Raw genomic sequence first — 19,238 nt, 5'->3', positions numbered from 1 at the left:
AAAGGCTACATACTATATTGATTCCATTTATATGACATTCTGGGAAAGGCAAAACTATATAGAGAACCTGTCAGTGGTTGCCAGGGCCTGGGGTTAGAGGGAGTCATTGACTGCAAAGTGTCATGAGGAAGTTTGGAGCTGTTGGAACTATTCTACATCTTGATTGTAGTCATGGTTACATGACTGTATGTAATTGTCAAAACTTGTAGCACTGTGTACTAAAAAGGATGGATTTTACTCTATGTAATTTATACTTCAGTAAATGACTAGACAGAAAATCTAGTCCATTGGCAGATAGCCATGCTTTATTTAGTTGCTCATACATATAAATATAATTTTTATTAATTTAATCCTGGTGACAGTTTAAAGAGCTTGTATATGGCTAATTGGAAGTAGTTCTAGAATGATTTACCTACCGACAGCCAGTTTCCCCTAACCTTTTGGTTATCTGTTTTTCTTAACATTTTTTTTAGTTTTAAGGATTAAATAATTTTATTCTAGGTAAATTATTTTTGTGTTTCTTATAGTATTTATTAATTTATCCTTCTATGGTTGGCAGGGTTGTTTTGTATCTTTTTGGTCTTTATATTTTAGTTACTTGAAAACACCTTGAAAGGATTTTTTAGCAGTTTGACTAAAGACTTTTCTTCAATTTTGATTTTATTTTTTTATACTTTTCATTAATTTTTAGGTCAAATAGATGCAAAACATACAAAAAGGAAAGAGTTATAGGTGAACTGTTCATTAGGTAAATATTAGGCAAACTGATTTTGTATGAACTGAGTAGTTCCACGGCCTTGTAGAATTCCTCAAGTGTTTATGTCGATTTTTATGTGCGGTCTGGTGTCTTTCTGTGATACATTGAATACATTGCTCATGAGAATTCAAGACTCCTGTGTGGTTGGTTGTCAGTGTGTAGCATATGTGGAATCCTTCTTACTCAAGATCCAAATGTCCTTCAGATCTCACTGATAAGCAGTCAACAAGATGCTACTGTTAAGGTGCTGGCTGTTTCCAAAGTTTCTTCTATTTTTTAAGTACCCAGAAGATAGTCTTTGGTGAAGGCAAGTGGGTGTTTTTGGCTAAACAGGAGGAAACCATTGTTTGCTCAGTTTTCCAGTCCTGGGGAGCCTAATGACTTGGTGTCACATGTCAGCATTGCTGAGCACAGGTGCACCCCCAAGAACATTAGCTTCTCAGATGGTGGAAGCACTGCTGTGTGAGCCTGCGAGTTCCTCAAAGGAGATAGCAGTGGTCTGCGTTGACTCTGATGTTAATATCACAGCAAAATTTTTGCTTTAGCAGACAGTCAGTGGAAGCCACATAGTGCAGACACATTTGCCTCACTGAAATGTGTACTTTATTGGTTGTTTTACTTCTTATTAGCATTTGTTTAGTGTCCAAGGTACTGGCATTGATTAGAATTCTGGAAAAAATGAATATAAGACAAAATAGAAACAATAGTATATAAATGTCTTAGGATGAATAGCAACTTAGTAACTCTTCTGTAAATTCATGTGACCCTCACAACCTTAAGATAAAATCTAAACTCCATAATGTTATTTAAAAGACTACTCATAATCAGGGCCCTGCCTACTTCTCCAGCCTTCCTCCCTCCATCTCTCAAATCTTACCCTGTGATCTATTAAACTTATCTTTATTTCTTTCCTCCTTCCCTCTTCAACCTAGCTAATCATGCTTCCAGTCAATTATAATTTTTAAAAATTTTTATTGGATTATAGTTGATTAACAATGTTGTGTTAGTTTCAGGTGTACAGCAAAGTGATTCAGTTATACATACACAAGTATTCTTTTTCAAATTCTTTTCCCATATAGGTCATTACAGAGTATTGAGTAGAGTTCCCTGTGCTATACAGTAGGTCCTTATTAGTTATCTATTTTATATATAATAGTAGTGTGTATATGTCAATCCCAATCTCTCAGTTTATCCTTTCCCCCTTCCCTCCACAACCGTAAGACTGTTTCTACATCTATGACTCTATTTCTGTTTTGTAAATAAGTTCATTTGTACCATTTTTTTAGATTCTACATATAAGTGATATCATATGATATTTGTCCTTCTCTGTCTGACTGTCATATGACAGTCTCTAGGTCCATATGTGGCTGCAAATGGCATTGTTTCATTCTTTTTTAATGGCTGAGTAATATTCCATTGCATATATGTACCACATCTTCTTTATCTCTTCTTCAGTCAATGGACATTTAGGTTGCTTCCAGTCCTGGATATTGTAAATAATGCTGCAGTGAACACTGGGATGCATGTATCTTTTTGAATTATGGTCTTCTCAGGGTTTATGCCCAGGAGTGGGATCGCTGGATGGCATGGTAGCTCTATTTCTAGTTTGTTAAGGAAACTCCATACTGTTCTCCATAGTGGCTGTACCAATTTGCATTCCCACCAACAGTGTAGAAGGGTTCCCTTTTCTCCACACCCTCCCCAGCATTTACTGATTGTAGATGTTTTGTTGATGGCTATTCTGACCAGTGTGCAGTGATACCTCACTGTAGTTTTGATTTGCATTTCTCTGATAATTAGTGATGTTCAGCATCTTTTCATGTGCCTTTTTGGCCATCTGTATATCTTCTTTGGAGAAATTTCTATTTAGATGTCCTCCCCATTTTTTGACTGGGATGTTTGTTTTTTGTTATTGAGCTGCATGAGCTGTTTGTATATTTTGGAGGTTAATGCCGTGTTGGTCACTTAGGTTTGCAAATATTTTCTCCCACTCTGTTGGTTGTCTTTTTGTCTCATTTATGGTTTTCTTTGCTGTGCAAACACTTTTAAGTTTAATTACGTCCATTTGTTTATTTTTGTTTTTATTTTCATTACTCGAGGAGGTGGATCCAAAAAGATATTTCTGCAATTTATGTCAGAGAGTGTTCTATGTTTTCCTCTAAGAGTTTTATAGTATCAGCCTAACATTTAGGTCTTTAATCCATTTTGAGTTTATTTTTGTGTATGATGTTAGAGAGTGTTCTAATTTCATCCTTTTACATGTGGCTCTCCAGTTTTCCCAGCACCACTTATTGAAGAACTGTCTTTTCTCCCTTGTGTATTCTTGCCTCCTTTGTCATAGATTAGTTGGCCATAGGTGTGTGGGTTTATCTCTGGACTTTCTATCCTGTTCCATTGATCTATATTTCAGTTTTTGTGCCAGTACCATACTGTTTTGATTACTGTAACTTTATAGTATACTCTGAAGTCAAGGAGCTTGATTTCTCCAGCTCCTTTTTTCTTTCTCAAGATTGCTTTGGCTCTTTGGGGTCTTTCGTGTTTCCATACAAATTTAAAAAATTTTTGTCCTAGTTCTGTGAAAAATGCCATTGGTAGTTTGATAGGGATTGCATTGAATCTGTAGATTGCTTTGGGTAGTATAGTCATTTTGATAATATTGATTCTTCCAATCCAGGAAAATGGTATATCTCTCCATCTGTTTGTGTCATCTTTAATTTCTTCCATCAGTGTCTTATAGTCTTCTGAGTCTTTTACCTTCTTAGGTAGGTTTATTCCTAGGTATTTTATTCTTTTTCTTGCACTGGTGAATGGGATTGTTTGCTTAATTTCTCTTTCTGATCTTTCGTTGTTAGTGTACGGGAATACAAGAGATTTCTGCGCATTAATTTTGTATCCTGAAACTTTGCCAAATTCATTGATGAGCTCTAGTTGTTTTCTGGTAGCATCTTTAGGATTTTCTATGTATAGCATCATGTCATCTGCAAACAGTGATGGTTTTACTTCTTTTCAAATTTGGATTCATTTGATTTCTTTTTCTTCTCTGATTGCCATGGCCAGGACTTCCAAAACTATGTTGAGTAAAAGTGGTGAGAGTCGACATCCTTGTCTTGTTCCTGATCTTAGAGGAGATGCTTTCAGTTTTTCACCATTGAGAATGATGTTTGCTGTGGGTTTGTTGTATATGGCCCTTATTATGTTGTGGTAGGTTCTCTCTATGCCCATTTCCTGGAGAGTTTTTGTCATAATTGGGTGTTGAATTTTGTCAAAAGCTTTTTCTGAATCTATTGGGATTGTATGGTTTTTATTCTTCAGTTTGTTAATGTGGTATATCACATTGATTGATTTGTGTATATTGAAAAATCCTTGAATCCCTGGGATAAATTCCACTTGATCATGGTGTATGATCCTTTTAATGTGTTGTTGGATTCTGTTTGCTAGTATTTTGTTGAGGATTTTTGTGTCAGTGTTCATCAGTGATATTGGCCTGTAATCTTCTCTTATTGTTGTATCTTTGTCTGGTTTTGGTATCAGGGTGATGGTGGCCTCATAGATGACCTTGGGAGTGTTCCCTCATCTGCAATTTTTTGGAAGAGTTTGAGAAGGATAGGTGTTAACTCTTCTCTAAATGTTTGATAGAATTCCCCTGTGAAGACATCTAGTCCTGGACCTCTGTGTGTTGGAAGTTTTTAAAGTATAGTTTCAATTTCAGTACTTGCGATTGGTCTGTTCATATTTTCTATTTCCTCCTGGTTCAGTCTTGGAGGGTTGTACCTTTCTAAGAATTTGTCCATTTCTTCTAGGCTGTCCATTTTATTGGCATATAGTTGCTTGTAGTAGATTCTTATGATCCTTTGTATTTCCGTGATGTCAGTTATAACTTCTCCTTGTTCATTTCTAATTTTATTGATTTGAGCCATATTCCTTTTTTTTTTGATGAGTTTAGCTAAAGGTTTATCAATTTGTTTATCTTTTCAAAGAACCAGCTTGTAGTTTCATTGATCTTATCTATTGTTTTCTTTGTCTCTATTTCATTTATTTCTGTTCTGATCTTTATGATATCTTTCCTTCTGCTAACTTTGGGTTTTATTTGTTCTCTTTCTCTAGTTGCTTTAGGTGTAAGGTTAGGCTTTTTTTTTTTTTTTTTTGAGGTTTTTCTTGTTTCTTGAGGTAGGCTTGTATAGCTATACACTGCCCTCTTAGAACTGCTTTTGCTGCATCCCATAGGTTTTGGATCGTTTTGTTTTCATTGTCATTTGTCTCTAGATATTTTTATTTCTTTGGTGATCTATTGGTTGTTTAGTAACGTATTATTTAGTGTCTACATGTTTGTGTTTTTTACAGTTTTTTTTCCTGTAATTGATTTCTAATCCCATAATGTTCAGTTTCCATTTGCATAGAATACCTTTTTCCATCCCCTCACTTTCAGTCTGTTTGTGTCCCTAGATCTGAAATGGGTTTCTTGTAGACAGCATATATATGGGTCTTGTTTTTGTATCCATTCAGCCAGTCTGTATCTTTTGTTTGGAGCATTTAATCCTTTTACATTTAAGGTAATTATTGATATGTATGTTCCTACTGACATTTTCTTAATTGTTTTGGATTTGTTTTTGTAGGTCTTTTTTCTTCCCTTCCTCTTTTGTTCTCTTCTCTTGTAATTTGTTGACTATCTTTGGTATTGTGTTTGAGTTGCCTTTTCTTTTTTGTTTGTGTATCTATTGCAGTTTTGGGGTTTGCTGTTCCCATGAGGTTTTGATACAGCAGTCTATATAGGTACAAGGTTGTTTTAAGTTGCTGGTCTCTTTCCCACCTAGAGAAGTTCCTTTAGCATTTGTTGTAAAGCTTGTTTGGTGGTGCTGAATTCTCTTAGCTTTTGCTTGTCTCTAAAACTTTTGTTTTTTCTGTTGAATCTGAAAGAGAACCTTGCTGGGTAGAGTATTCTTTGTTGTTGGTTTTTTTCCCTTTCATCCCTTGAAATATGTTGTGCCACTCCCTTCTGGCCTGCAGAGTTTCTGGCTTAAAAATCAGCTGATAACCTCATGGAGATCCCCTTGTATGTTATTTGTTGCTTTTTCCTTGTTGCTCTTAATATTTTTTCTTTGTCTTTAATTTTTGTCAGTTTCATTAATATGTGTCTTGGCATTTTCCTCCTTGGGTTCATCCTGTATGGGACTCTCTGCACTTTCTGGACTTCAGTGTTTCCTTTCTCATGTTAGGGAAATTTTTGGCTATAATATCTTCAAAAATTTCCTCAGGTCCTTTTTCTTTCTCTTCTCCTTCTGGGACCCGATAAAATGAATGTTGGTGTGTTTAATGTTGTCCCAGATGTCTCTGAGACTGTCCTCATTTCTTTTCATTCTTTTTTCTTTATTCTGTTCTGTGGCAGTGATTTCCACCACTCTGTGTTCCAGCTCACTTATTCGTTCCTTTGCCTCAGTTACTCTGCTACTGATCCCTTCTAGTGTGCTTTGTCATTTTAGTTATTGTATTGTTCATCTGTTTGTTTGTTCTTTATATCTTCTAACTCCTTGTTAAACTTTTCTTGTGTCTTCTTGATCTGTGCTTCCATTTTTTTTTATGAGATCTTGGATCATCTTTACTATCATTACTGTGAATTCTTTTTCAGGTAGATTGCCTATTTCCTCTTCATTTAGTTGTTCTTGTGTGGTTTTATCTTGTTCCTTTTTTTGCAGCATATTTCTCTGTCATCTCATTTTGTTGAACTTTCTGTGTTTGTGGTCTCCTTTCCACAGGTTGCAGGACCATAGTTCTTATTGCTTCTGGTGTCTGCCCCCTGGTGGGTGAGGTTGGTCCAGAGGCTTATGCAGGCTTCCTGGTGGGAGGGACTGGTGCTTGCCCTTTGGTGAGTGGAGCTGGGCCTTGTCCGTCTGATGGGCAGGGTTGTGACAAGGGGTGTGTTTTGAGGTAGCTATGAGCTCAGTATGACTTTAGGCAGCCTGTCTGCTGATGGGTGGGGCTGTGTTCCTGTCCTGCTGGTTGTTTGGTCTGAAGCATTCCAGCTCTGCAGCCTGTAGGCTGTTGGGTGTGGCCAGGTCTTAGTGCAAAGTGGGGACCTCCAGGAGAGCTCACACTGATCAGTATTCTCTGGGGTCCAGTATTCTCTGGTGCCCACAAAGCCCCACCTCCGCCACCAGTGTCCCTGCCCTGACAGTGAGCTGCAGCCAACCCCCACCTCCCCAGGAAACGCTCTCAGACCCTAGTTAGGTCTAGCTGTGATTCCTATGGAGGTATTGCTTTGTGCTCTGTCCCAGCACACATGAGGTCTTGTGTACACCCTCCAAGAGTAGAGTGTCTGTTTCTTCCAGCCCTGTGGAGCTCCTGCACTCTGGGGTTCTTCCTCCTAATGCCTGACTCTGAGACTGTCTTGAAGGGCTATTTTTATGTGGGAATGTCCCTATGTAGTCTCTGTGTGTTTAATATTTTTTGGTGCAAGGGCTGTTTTTAGTATGGATGTCTGCCCCCTCTTTCCTCAGTGTATGCTGGCCGTTATCCCCTTGATACGAGGTGTGACTGATGTTGTGGTGACCTAAGCCTGCACTGGATATTGAGCGGAGCCTCCTCTTTGCTCTGTGGTTGTTAATTCCCTGCCAGGAGCAGGGTCTGCGGCCCTCAGATCTGTTTCTGAGCTGTGTTTCTAATTGTGGTATGCAGTAGGTGAGATTGGAGCTCTCCCACTGGGAGAGAAGCCACTGAGTTTTCCTCCTCTGGAACTGTTCACCTGTGAGTGAACTCTGTTGTGTCACTTTTCACCCATTGTGTTGGCTCACAAATTACACTGTCGTTGGAACTGCTCTCAGCGCCCCCTTAACTGGGTATGCCGGCAGTTGGCCCTGGCATCTCTTAGGCGTTGTTTTCACCAGGCCACCAGTGCAGATCCACCGAAGTCATATCCCAGGACTGCAGTAGTCGTGTACCTGGACCCACTGTGGTAGCTGTGGAGGCAGCTCAGATTCTGGCCTGGTCCAATCTCCGTGTGTACGTGCCCACAAAGCCCACAGCTGTAAAGCTAGACCCGTCTCAGCTATGGGAGCACTCGTCCATTTGGACGTTCCTCAGTTGCTGAGTTTACAGTGCTGACAGCGGGGGTGTAAATCCGTGGTTCCTGCAGCCTCAAGGAGAGATTTCAGCTCTTCTTCCTTAGTTGCATTGCCCCTGGGGCTCAGCTGTGGTTTCAGCCCCACCTCTGTATGTGTTCCTCCTGCTAGCATCTGTTCTTCAGGCTGTCCCAGAGCGCATGCACCCACTCAGGTGGGCGGGGGTGGAGGCGGCAACAGGTGGGGCACGCGAGCCTGCTCAGGCAGGTGACCATCCTAATGCCCCCGGAGGCAGGGGCCAGTGCATAGGGAAGGGGGCTGCAATGGTGGCCTCACCCCTTGCGTGCCACTCAACAATGGCACTCTGCTTTTATGGCAGCCTGGGCTTCTTCCATGAACATTCCCAATCGTGGAGCTCTTTACTCCCGTCCCTTCAGGCTGTCCCTTCACAGCCAACAGCTGTCCCCTCCCTGAGTCCACTCTCCAGACCCCATGTTCCATCATGCAGCCCTGCTCCGCACCAGCAGACACAGGACTCGGTCTGGGGAGCTCAGGGCTGCGGCATGGACCATCTGGACCATCCGTGTAGGTCTTACTCTGTCCTGTCTGCCACAGACTGGTTGCTGCCCTCTCCTCCAAGCCCCTGAAGCTCCCTCTCTGTCCCAGCTGGTCTCCCCACCGGTGAGGGGGCTTCCCTGCGTGCGGGAACCTCTCCTCTCCTTCAGCTCCCCTGCAAGGGTGCAGGTCCCGTCCTGTTTCCTCTTCTTTTTTTCTTTCCTAAGTCCTACCCGGTTGCGTGGGGATTTTTCTTGCCCTTTCAGGTGTCCAGGGTCCTCTGCTAGTGTTCAGCAGGTGCTCTATGAGAATTGTTCCATTTGTAGATGTAGATGTATTCTTGATGTACTTGTGGGGAGAGGCGAACTGCACATCCTCCTATTCCTCCATCTTGACTCTGTCCCCCATCCCCCCAGTCATGTTCTGTGGGAAACCTTTGCTGGTTTTCATGCCCATGTGGCTTCCCACAGAATCCTGAACTTCTGGTGCTTATAGCACTCTGTTATTATTGCTTATTGAATTATCTGCAAACTCCTTAAAGGAAGGGCCTTCTCTTTCTTGTTAACCTTGGTATCCTCAATGATAATGCCTGGTGATGTTAAATATTTAACAAAATTTCCTAAAATTGGAAGGACAAAGGGCTTGCAGTCACTCTAGCAGTCTTACCAAGTTTTCTGGTTAGTTCTTTTTCTGTTTGTGATTATTTTTCACCCATTTTATGACTGTGAAAATACTGAGACTGAATTTTTTGTCACTCTTTCTCTTTCAGTAAGTTACTTAAGTTTTCTGGATTCAGCTTGTTAATCCGTAAAACATAGATAATAGTTGATACAGGATTGTTGAGAGAATTGAAGAAGTACTTGTGAATCAGGGTTCTTACTCTCTCCCATCCAAATAGAAGGTACAGGCAGGGCTCCCTGTAAGAGCTAGAGGTAATATTGCTCTAGTGATTAGGCCATCATTGTCCTGAATGGTGAATTTCTTTGACACACTTTTTCTTTTTCACTTGTCCTCTAATAGTGTCTCAATCGTGAACAAGGTATTCACTGGGTCAAAAAAGAAAGACTTCCAGCATTTCTGGAAAGTGATTGCTACTTTGAATACAGGTATTGTAATCCCATCAATATACATATTTTTAAATGATTTTTGTTCACCAAAAATAATTTTTCTGTACTTCCTTAATAAAATTGTATACCTTTAAACTCATTTGAGTTTATATTCCACTTGCTATATAGTATAAGATAGAGCATTGGTAAAAATCACTTAACTTTTGCAAAGAGATTTTGTAGAAACAGTACCTAATAAATGTATTTCAATTCTGCTTCTTTGATCATTATATTTAAAATTTTTTTCTACTTCTGTAAAGGTATTTATGTTCAGGGTGTTAAAAAATGAATATGAGTGTCATAAAAAAGACAGAATGTTGTAGTGCAGGGCCATGTTTTTCTTTTATGCTCCCTGACTTCTAAAGTTTAAGTACCTAAACATTCTGAAGTTTTACTAAAATTTGACTTTTGCTTAGAACAACTGTTTTTTTAAATAAAAATAAAATAGAATAATTATTAATTAGTAATTCTATGAATAGGCCATTAATTTTAGCAGATCCTAAGAGAATCATCCTGCAGAGTTAGGATGGGAGATTGATTTGAATACATAAAACAAAATTTTTTTTTTTTTCTAAATTCTACCATATTTGAAACTTATTTCTAGTTTGTATGATTTCTGAAATGCAGGTTAGCCAAATTGGTTTCACAAGTAAGATGGAGTGAATCAGGCATGAATATCACATTAGGTGCAGATTTTTCTCCCTGGGTCCTGAAAAAACCAACCAGTCCACCACCTCCTCCTGTTGAAGAAGATGATGTTATAAGTATGAAAAAGTTCTGCATTTCTCTTGGCAAGGTAAAAGTGTGAGTGTTTCTTTGTGTCTTGGCACTTCAGTGAAACTCCTCATTTTAGGGATATGAATTTCATGTACCACTTGAATAGGAAAATGATTTCAAATACTTCTGAAGTAGATTTAGCAAATATTCTCTTAGGTTTATGCTGACTTATTTGCCCTACACTCTTTCACCTGAAATGTAATTAGAATTATTATCCTCATGTGTACAAAGGAAAAATGCACAATTGAAGAACATCCCCAATGTCACCTGGGAAGCAAGGGCTTCATTGTTCATTCCAAATTTTTTATTATTTGGAATTTGTAATTTTTGTACAAAACAACAATAAATTGGGCCTTCTCTTCCCTATTGTCAAGATTATTCTTCAGTAATAAAATGCATAACTGTTTAGCTGTTACCAGATAAATTTGCCCTTCACACTTGGAGAATGTTGGGTGGTATGGGTACGTTTGAAGAGATCTAACCTAGAATCAAATGTCCTTTTGGGGAATCACAGTTTAGTGAATACTGTTGTTTGATCTTTGCCTCTGCCAGGGCGGAACAATTTTCCTTCTACCCTCCTAGGTTCTTTGGCTGATCTATTAAAAACAAACAAAAAAATGACATAAGACAGGGTAACAGGAAAAAACAAATGTAATTTAGTATGTATGGGAACCCTATAAGAATATAAGACCCAAGAGCAAGTTGGGCAGTTGAGACATATATGCCATCCTGAGCTAAGGAATGGGGTAGGGGCCTGGGGCTTCAAAGTGGAGGAGGGTAATTCACAGGACTATAAGAAGACCAGATGTTTGGTAATTAGATGTTTACCTGCCATATAGATAGGTCGGTCATTCAGATAAAAGTTATCTCTGGTGCTGGCTGTCTCTGAGCCAGGCCCCCTCTGTAAATTCTTTTAGGTAGTTAAAGGAGAGGTAAGTGTTTTTCTTGAGTCTGTTGGGTCGTGATCTCCTTCAGCTCACAATAATCCACAATGCCATGGCATATTTTGGGGTCACGTATTCTGCTTCTCTTTAGCCTCTAATTATCAGATCTTCTCTCTGGCAAGACATCTCTAATACACAGTTCTTTACAAAACCAGGATTTGCAAATATGTTACCCATGTGTTGCTATTCTCCTAGTTTGCATTCATGACAGAGATTGCTAATCAATTATGGCAATTTTCCTGCTGAGCTAGGACTTGGCTCCAAATTCTTTTTCAACACAGCATTCTAGGCAGGCACTTCCAAGTGATCAAAGATGTCATACAAGAGGAAAACTATTTGCCATCTCTGTTGGAATGGATATCCTTCTCCTATCTTATTTGAACATTTTTTTCATGTGTAAGCTCCTATTTAATTTTGTAGTTTGACAGTCCTATCAGCAATATTTGGCAAAAATGTTAAAAAATTATGCCAGTCCCATTATTTCCTCTGAATAATGCTCAGGAATGTACTGAAAGCACATTTTTCTTTTCTCTTATATTTATTTTTAGGTATTTATTTTTTATCTTAACCCATATGTTATAATAATGTTAGGGATGTCAAAAAATATACTGATAGTAGGGGTCAATAAACATGCAAAGGAAAGAATCAATCTAGGGAAATAAGTTCTGATTCCTTACAGGTAAATTTAATCAAATATAAGAGAATAAAAATCCAAGCTAGTTTACTTTTACTAGTTTCTGTGATGGAAAAAGCTCATTTCTGTCAACTTGAGTAATATTTGAACTATATATATTTTTTTAACAGCCTTTAAACTTTGAGGACTCAGTTTTCTTTGGGACCTTAAATCACTAAACCATGACTATAGATAGGGATTAATCCATATGATAATTGGTAATATTTCTTTGAGTCTTCAGTTATACCGTCTAAACACAAACAATTGACCCATCTTTTAAGAGTACAAAGTAGAATAGTTAACTGCTTTTATGTCTGGCTAACTACTTCTTTCTCCCCTGTCTTCTACTCTCTCATCTTTTTTGTGCAGTTGAAATAGCAAGGACTCTTGTATGTTGGTCTCTCTCTATTCCTTGCAAGTTCCTTAATTATTTTGGTCTCCTCTCAGTGCTTAGGATACTACTTGTAATAGAGTAGTCATTCAATAAATATGTTGAATGAACATGTAGTCAGTAATAAATGACTTGGTTTTAGAGGAAGGAAAAGAGGAAACAAAAGGCAATTAGATTCAAAGCTTTTATCTACCAAGGAAACCTTACTTCTAAGACGGGCAGTGAGTACACTGATGACACCTGATATTTCTTTCTCTTGCTTTTGGTCTTATTGTGTGGCCTGACGTACCCTGCTAATTCTGCATAATAGTCAGGGAACAATTCTATTCCATTTGAGCCTTGCCTCCTCTGTGAGTGTTCCTTAGGCTAAGGGCCAACCAGGTTGGAGAAAGGAGAAATGAGAGTAATGCTGGGCACTCCCTTTTCTGCTTCTGTTGAACAAGCTGGATTATCCTAGAAGAGTAGGTGAGGACATGACTAAGAAGCAGGAAGAAGAATCTTCCCAGGAAATCTGAGATGGAGTTTCTTAGGACTGGGGTTCTAGAAGCTGTGTGTCAGGTTGAGAATTGGGTCAGCTGGTTCAGGAGTACACAAAAGAAAGGAAACATTGAAGGCTTCATCCAGGGGCAGGTGAGTCAGGAATCAGCCTTCAGGAAGCATCCAATCCAAGCAAAGTTGTGAAAACTGAATCTAAGGTAAAGGGGAAGTTGAGCATGGAGAGGTTTCCAGTGCTATTGAGAGTTAAGTTTTTGTCATATTAGGGAGGAGTTGTTAAAAACACTGAGCCAGGCCAGACAGAATTGGGGGCATGAAATAACTGGGAAAGTTGTGAATGGGAGTAGCTGGCAAAAGATGCATCCAAAGACTGATGAGCCATGGTGACTGCCAAGTTAAAGTTAGATGGTGTGAATTTGTAGTGAATCCAGGAAGTAGGATTGCATGCTTCTGGTGGAAGAGTGAAGAATTTGATGGGTAGTGAGCTCATTTCTTTCCTTTGATCATCTAATATGAAAATAATCTGAATTGAAATTTCCTTACCATTATTCTCAGCTAATGAGTTTTTCTGTGTACAACATTCTTTTCTTTCATGGCATAATTTTTCCTTTACATATTGCACTATGCAAATGAATATTATCATAATGACTTGTCCAGATTCATGACTGGAAGAATACTGCTAATCTTATGTTAAACAAATGTGCTCCTTTCTTCCTAGGCCTCCTATACTCAAACAAAAGATTGGTTTGCATTAGCAAAACAAAATCAGCAAACAGTATCAACCTTTTCATTACCTTCTTGTGTATTACACAACAAAATTGGATCACCAGTTAATTCATCTGTTTCTGGTAAGCAGAAAAGGACAAGAATGGCCTCAGAACTCCTTTTTACATCTTTTGTTGTTATTGTAAACTTACAGTACAACACTTAGTGGATGGGGAGAAAAAATTATCTCCCCTGCAACACCACTTTCTACTGTTTTTCAAGAGACAACCTGATATAGTGAAAAGAGGATGAGTTTAGAACCCAACTCTGATACTTATTAGTTTGTGACTTCTGCAAATTATTCCACTTCTGGGAGCTTTGCTTTTGTCATCTGTAAGATTAAACTAATGATGCATACATACTGAATGTATAGAAAATGCTTAGTGCTTCATACCTAATGGACAGTCAATAAATATTTGTCTTGTCATTATTTCCTGTCACAGTTTACAAATTCTTATTATTAATCCTTTGAAACGAAGTGGGTGCAACCTTTCTCTTCTCCCCAAAGTAAATAGTGATTTACGGAACTTGAGTTTTCCTTCTGTTTTTAAGTTCAGACTGTTTCTCACTTTGAAAAGCAGATAAATTTCTACTGTGGGGAACTTTTGTGGGTGATACAAACTTTTCATAAATAAAGGGAACCTTCCAGAAATGGGAGTAATTAAATACGATATTGCTAGAGGGAGAAAAAAATCTTGCAATGTGATTCAAGAGAGGAACTCAGAAATTCACTAACAATTCTTACATAATTCCTTTGAAAAGTATAAGCAACCTCTGGAGGTGATAAGTCTGGATTCTCTAGGATTGAACCCAAATCTAGGTAAAGGGGAAAAATCATCTTCCTAATTGGAAATTGCTGAATTTATAGATTTCTTACTATTTTCCCCAAATAGTAAAGTAGAAAATTGGAGAGTGACGTTAGTAAGCAGGAAGAGAAAGGATAGCAGGAAGGCAGTGAGCAGAAGTGCCAGGCTTGCACTTTACCTCCAAGTCTGTGGGGTTGAGTGTATACCCAGTATCCTTTCACAGGTTTACAAAAGTCTAATGTCAATTTTGGGGAAGTTTAGTATATTTATTTTCAATTAAAATTGTAATGAAACATTTCCAGTTCACTGAGACTTGAAATCTATTACTGAGAAAACTGAGAGTGGGACACATGGGTCAGGGTTTTCCTGATCCACGGCTTTGCAAGGGGTAGATTTGCCATGTGAAATAAAGCACTGATATCAGATATTTCACTGATTTCTGAAAGACAGAAGAATAGGGGCTAGACTATATCTTTAGAAAAAGTGTAAAAGCAATCCATTTGTATTTGTAAGTCTTCACAAGGGCCTTATGCAATTTTGTAATTTTAATGATAGGTTGTAAGTATAGTAGTAATTGAATCTTTCTGATAAAATAGTGAATTTTTTTAATTGCTATTATGACTCCAGTTCTGGTCTGTTCTTCTATCATCTCATCACCTATGGCAGCTAATTTTATTTTACCATAGAACATGAAATATTAAAGTACATACAGTTGTTTGATGTACACATTCTAATTCTTTAATAGATTTGGCCTTTGTATGTTGACATTTTCAGCCTGGAATATTACATTTTAAAAGTGTATAATGTCTTTTTGAAGATCCTCTTTATTAAGGATATCAAATATTTAATTCATCTGCCACCAATATCCCCTTTCATGTCCAGGGAAGACATGGCTAATCCCTGTTGGCAGTTTTTCTCTCTACTGATCCCAAATGTAGCCTTAGACTCCTCATTGACACTGGTTGGTCCCTGCAGTCACTACCGATGATAAACCCATTTGCCATCCTAGCTCTATAACATCTAGTTAATAATTAAAAGAAAACTTTTACATTTATATCTGATCTAATAGCCTTTTATGATTTAATACAGAGAGTTTTATCTTTGATGATGGAGTTCACCCCAGGACAAAAAAGAGCCCATCTACAGCCACTAGGTTAATTTCCGAATTTGAAGAAGATGGGCCTGTATCTCTACAAGACACTCCTTCTCAAGCTCTTCTGAGGACATACCTTGAAAAGCAACAGGATGTTGATGAAAGCCTGACATTGCATTTCTCAACATGTGAAGAATTTTTAAGATCTTATATAAACTTTATTTTGAGAGTGGCAATTCATCAAATTCTTGGAGCACCACTTAGAGAAAGCCCAGATTATATAAATTTCAGAAATGTAACAGAAGTGGTATTTGATGAGTGTTTGGGGACTACCTCTGGCAAGAATGTTTTGCGGAGTGAAATGCTAAAGGAAAAGTTGGAAGACATGTTAGCACAAGCAGTTTCAAAAACTGAGAGCGTTGGACTAGAAAGCAGGGCTAATTGGTGTATTTCTCACAAAACTTATGACATTGGCAATAGAAAGGAGTTCGAAAGATTTAAGAAATTTATTAAAGGTACATTAGGGGAGAGATATTGGTGGCTCTGGATGGATATTGAGAGGTTAAAAGTTCTTAAGGATTGTGGAAGACATCAAAGGTATTTCTACTTTTTTATTTTTCAATAGTTTTAAAACCAAATTATAGAATATTAGTTTGGGTCATGTAAGCACCGGCAGAAAGCCTGAAATAAATATTTAAATGTAATTTATACTTTTAGAGGAATGAATAATAATAAGATTTATTTTATTATTATAATATTGATTTATGTAAAAGATACCTTATGCCAGTGTAAGGGGCTGGCTCTTCCTAACAGCCTGCTCAGTTAACAAATTCTATGGTCTTTAGTCAGATGCCACTTCGACATTCATATCTGAATGTGATAGCTGCTAGATATGATGCTGGATATCCTCTAGAGAGCCTCTTAAAAGTCTGATGGGGCACAGGTCTTCAGCTGCTCCAGATGTTTTAGGTCACTATAAGTCTTAAGAACCTTAAGAGGACCCTGCTTTAGGAAAGTCCTTATCTTGTGTTTTCCTGATCTGCTCTGAACTCTGAAGCAGATCCACTGTAGCAGACTGCAGTTCCCATTAAAGGTTTGACTGAGTAAGTACTAGTGACTGGATTATTCCAGTTATCTCAGTGGCATTCAGATCGCAATGCCACTGTTGTTGATCATAATGATCATAACGTCATTGTTGTACACAGTTATAAGCTCAGGGATTACCAAATGGTTGATTATGAAGCATGACCTGATTGATCCCAGGGTAGAAGGCCACTACCACTTGCCAAGACATGTTAGGGAAGGGATATGCAAGCAACCTACATAGATTCTTCAGAATTAATACTGTATTAGTTCCTATTGTTGCTGTAATAAATTACCACAAACTAAGTGGCTTAAATCAACACGAATTAATTCTCTTACAGTTGAAAGGTTAGAAATCTAAAATGGGTATGCAGGGCTGCGTTCCTTCTGAACACTCTAGGGGAAAATCCATTTCCTTGCCTTTTCCAGCTTCTGAGGCCACCTACTTTCCTGGGCTTATGCCCCCTTCCTCCATCTCCAAAGCCGGCAGCATGACACCTTTTCTCTTCTCTGACTGCTGCTTCTATCCTCACTTCTTTTCTCTATGACTGTTACCCTCCTGCCTCCATCTTAGAAGGACTGTTAAGATTACATTAGCACCAATTAGATAAGCCAGGATGATCTCCTCAAAATCCTAATCACATCTGCAGAGTCCCTTCTGTCATGTAAGGTAACATTCTTAGGTTCTGGAGATTAGGATATGGACATCTTTGTAAGGCCATTGTTCAGCCTACCAAAAATACCCTTCCCATTCCCATATCTGTGAGAAATATTTATATCTCCCTGTAACTCACTTTTGGTTTTAAGATAGTTCATTAATTGCCTGAAACATTTTGGAAGTGAAAATATTTGGCTAGTTGAATATTGTGTCAATGTGTGTGTATTATTTCAGACATATTGAGAAGATGAAAAAATGCTATCTAGTGAGCAGTGGAGACTGCTACCTTTCTGCAGAAATCTTATCAAAATTTAAACTGCTAGATGGATCTCAGTGGAATGAAGAACACTTAAAAAATATTCAGACTGAGGTTGTAAAACCCTTACTTCTTTATTGGTAAGAAAAAATAATATGAATCAAAGTTATTTGCTTTCACTTTTCTTAAGCTAGTTACAAGTTATACTTTTTTGTCTTAAGGCTGTAACATTTATGGAAATTTTGAATGACAAGATTATTATATCTTTGGCCTTCTCTAAAGTACCTATCCTTTAGATAATTTTGATATTTGAGGGACTTTAAATCCGTAATAAGACTAGACAGTACTTAAGCTCCATTTGAACTTTGTGAGCATATCCTTCTACCCCTGACCTTCTTACGCTCAGGACCTCATCAAATTGATGTGTGTGTGTGTGCATTTGTGTGTGTGTGTACATGTAGCTTGAGTTGGATTTGTCTCAATAAACATTCCATGAACACTTTCTATGGGCCAAGTGTTGTGCTAAGGATACAAGGGTAAAAAACACAGTCAAGTCTAGTGATCCTAGTCTAGTGGGAGGAACATACATATAAAATGAGTGTAGTAAAAGAAAGTGTGGTGAATGTACAGGATACAGAGAAGAGGTAATATTTCACCTGGGACTCAAGGGACTCTAAACAAGAGAAAGAGAATGGACCTAGTGGAGAAAATGTGTGCCTTCTGAGGATCAGTGAGCTGTCCAGCGTGGCTGTGATGGATCTGATCATGTTACTTCTCTGCTTTAAGTCTTTAACTAGTTACCCCAAAGCTTTCAGTGTAAGGTTCAAATTCCTTAAGTTAACAAATAAGATTATCATGGGCTTCCCTGGCGGCGCAGTGGTTGAGAGTCCGCCTCCCGATGCAGGGGACAAGGGTTCATGCCCCGGTCCGGGAGGATCCCACATGCCGCGGAGCGGCTGGGCCCGTGAGCCATGGCCACTGAGCCTGCACGTCCGGAGCCTGTGACCGCAACGGGAGAGGCCACAACAGTGAGAGGCCCGCGTACCGCAAAACAAAACAAAACAAAACAACAACAACAAAAAGATCATCATGATTTTTTTCAATGATATGTGTTTCTTTAATTAGCTCAATCACACCCCCTTTTTTTTTCTTAACAACCTTATTGGAGTATAATTGTTTTACAATGGTATGTTAGTTTCTGCTTTATAACAAAGTGAATCAGTTATACATATACTTATATCCCCATATCTCTTCCCTCTTGCGTCTCCCTCCCTCCTACCCTCCCTATCCCACCCCTCCAGGTGATCACAAAGCACCGAGCTGATCTCTCTGTGCTATGCGGCTGCTTCCCACTAGCTATCAGTTTCACATTTGGTAGTGTATATATGTCCATGCCACTCTCTCACTTTGTCCCAGCTTACCCTTTCCCCTCCTTGTGTCCTCAGGTCCATTCTCTAGTAGATCTGCGTCTTTATTCCTGTCTTGCCCTTAGGTTCTTCATGACCTTTTTTTCTTTTTTTTTTTTTTTGATTCCATGTATATGTGTTAGCATATGGTATTTGTTTTTGTCTTTCTGACTTACTTCACTCTGTATGACAGACTCTAGGTCCATCCACCTCACTACAAATAACTCAATTTCATTTCTTTTTATGCCTGAGTAATATTCCATTGTATATATGTGCCACATCTTCTTTATCCATTCATCTGTCGATGGACACTTAGGTTGCTTCCAAGTCCTGGCTATTGTAAATAGAGCTGCAGTGAACATTGTGGTACATGACTCTCTTTGAAGGAATAAACCTACCTAAGGAGACAAAAGACCTGTAT

At 38.5% G+C, this 19,238-nt stretch overlaps 1 protein-coding gene across 1 annotated transcript in view; it reads left to right on the top strand.

Annotated features, from left to right (window-relative positions):
- RGS22 (regulator of G protein signaling 22) overlaps positions 1-19,238 on the top strand; it is a 181,304-nt gene that overhangs the window by 45,537 nt on the left and 116,529 nt on the right. Inside the window, exons 5-9 of the mRNA XM_073794632.1 lie at positions 9,385-9,470; positions 10,098-10,266; positions 13,469-13,598; positions 15,411-16,011; positions 17,390-17,551. Coding sequence (XP_073650733.1) covers positions 9,385-9,470; positions 10,098-10,266; positions 13,469-13,598; positions 15,411-16,011; positions 17,390-17,551 — 1,148 coding nt within the window. The remainder of the gene's footprint in view (positions 1-9,384; positions 9,471-10,097; positions 10,267-13,468; positions 13,599-15,410; positions 16,012-17,389; positions 17,552-19,238) is intronic.

Source organism: Tursiops truncatus, chromosome 17 (assembly GCF_011762595.2).
Source record: "Tursiops truncatus isolate mTurTru1 chromosome 17, mTurTru1.mat.Y, whole genome shotgun sequence".
Classification (NCBI taxonomy): Eukaryota; Metazoa; Chordata; class Mammalia; order Artiodactyla; family Delphinidae; genus Tursiops; species Tursiops truncatus.
This window is presented reverse-complemented; position numbering and strand designations above follow the sequence as displayed.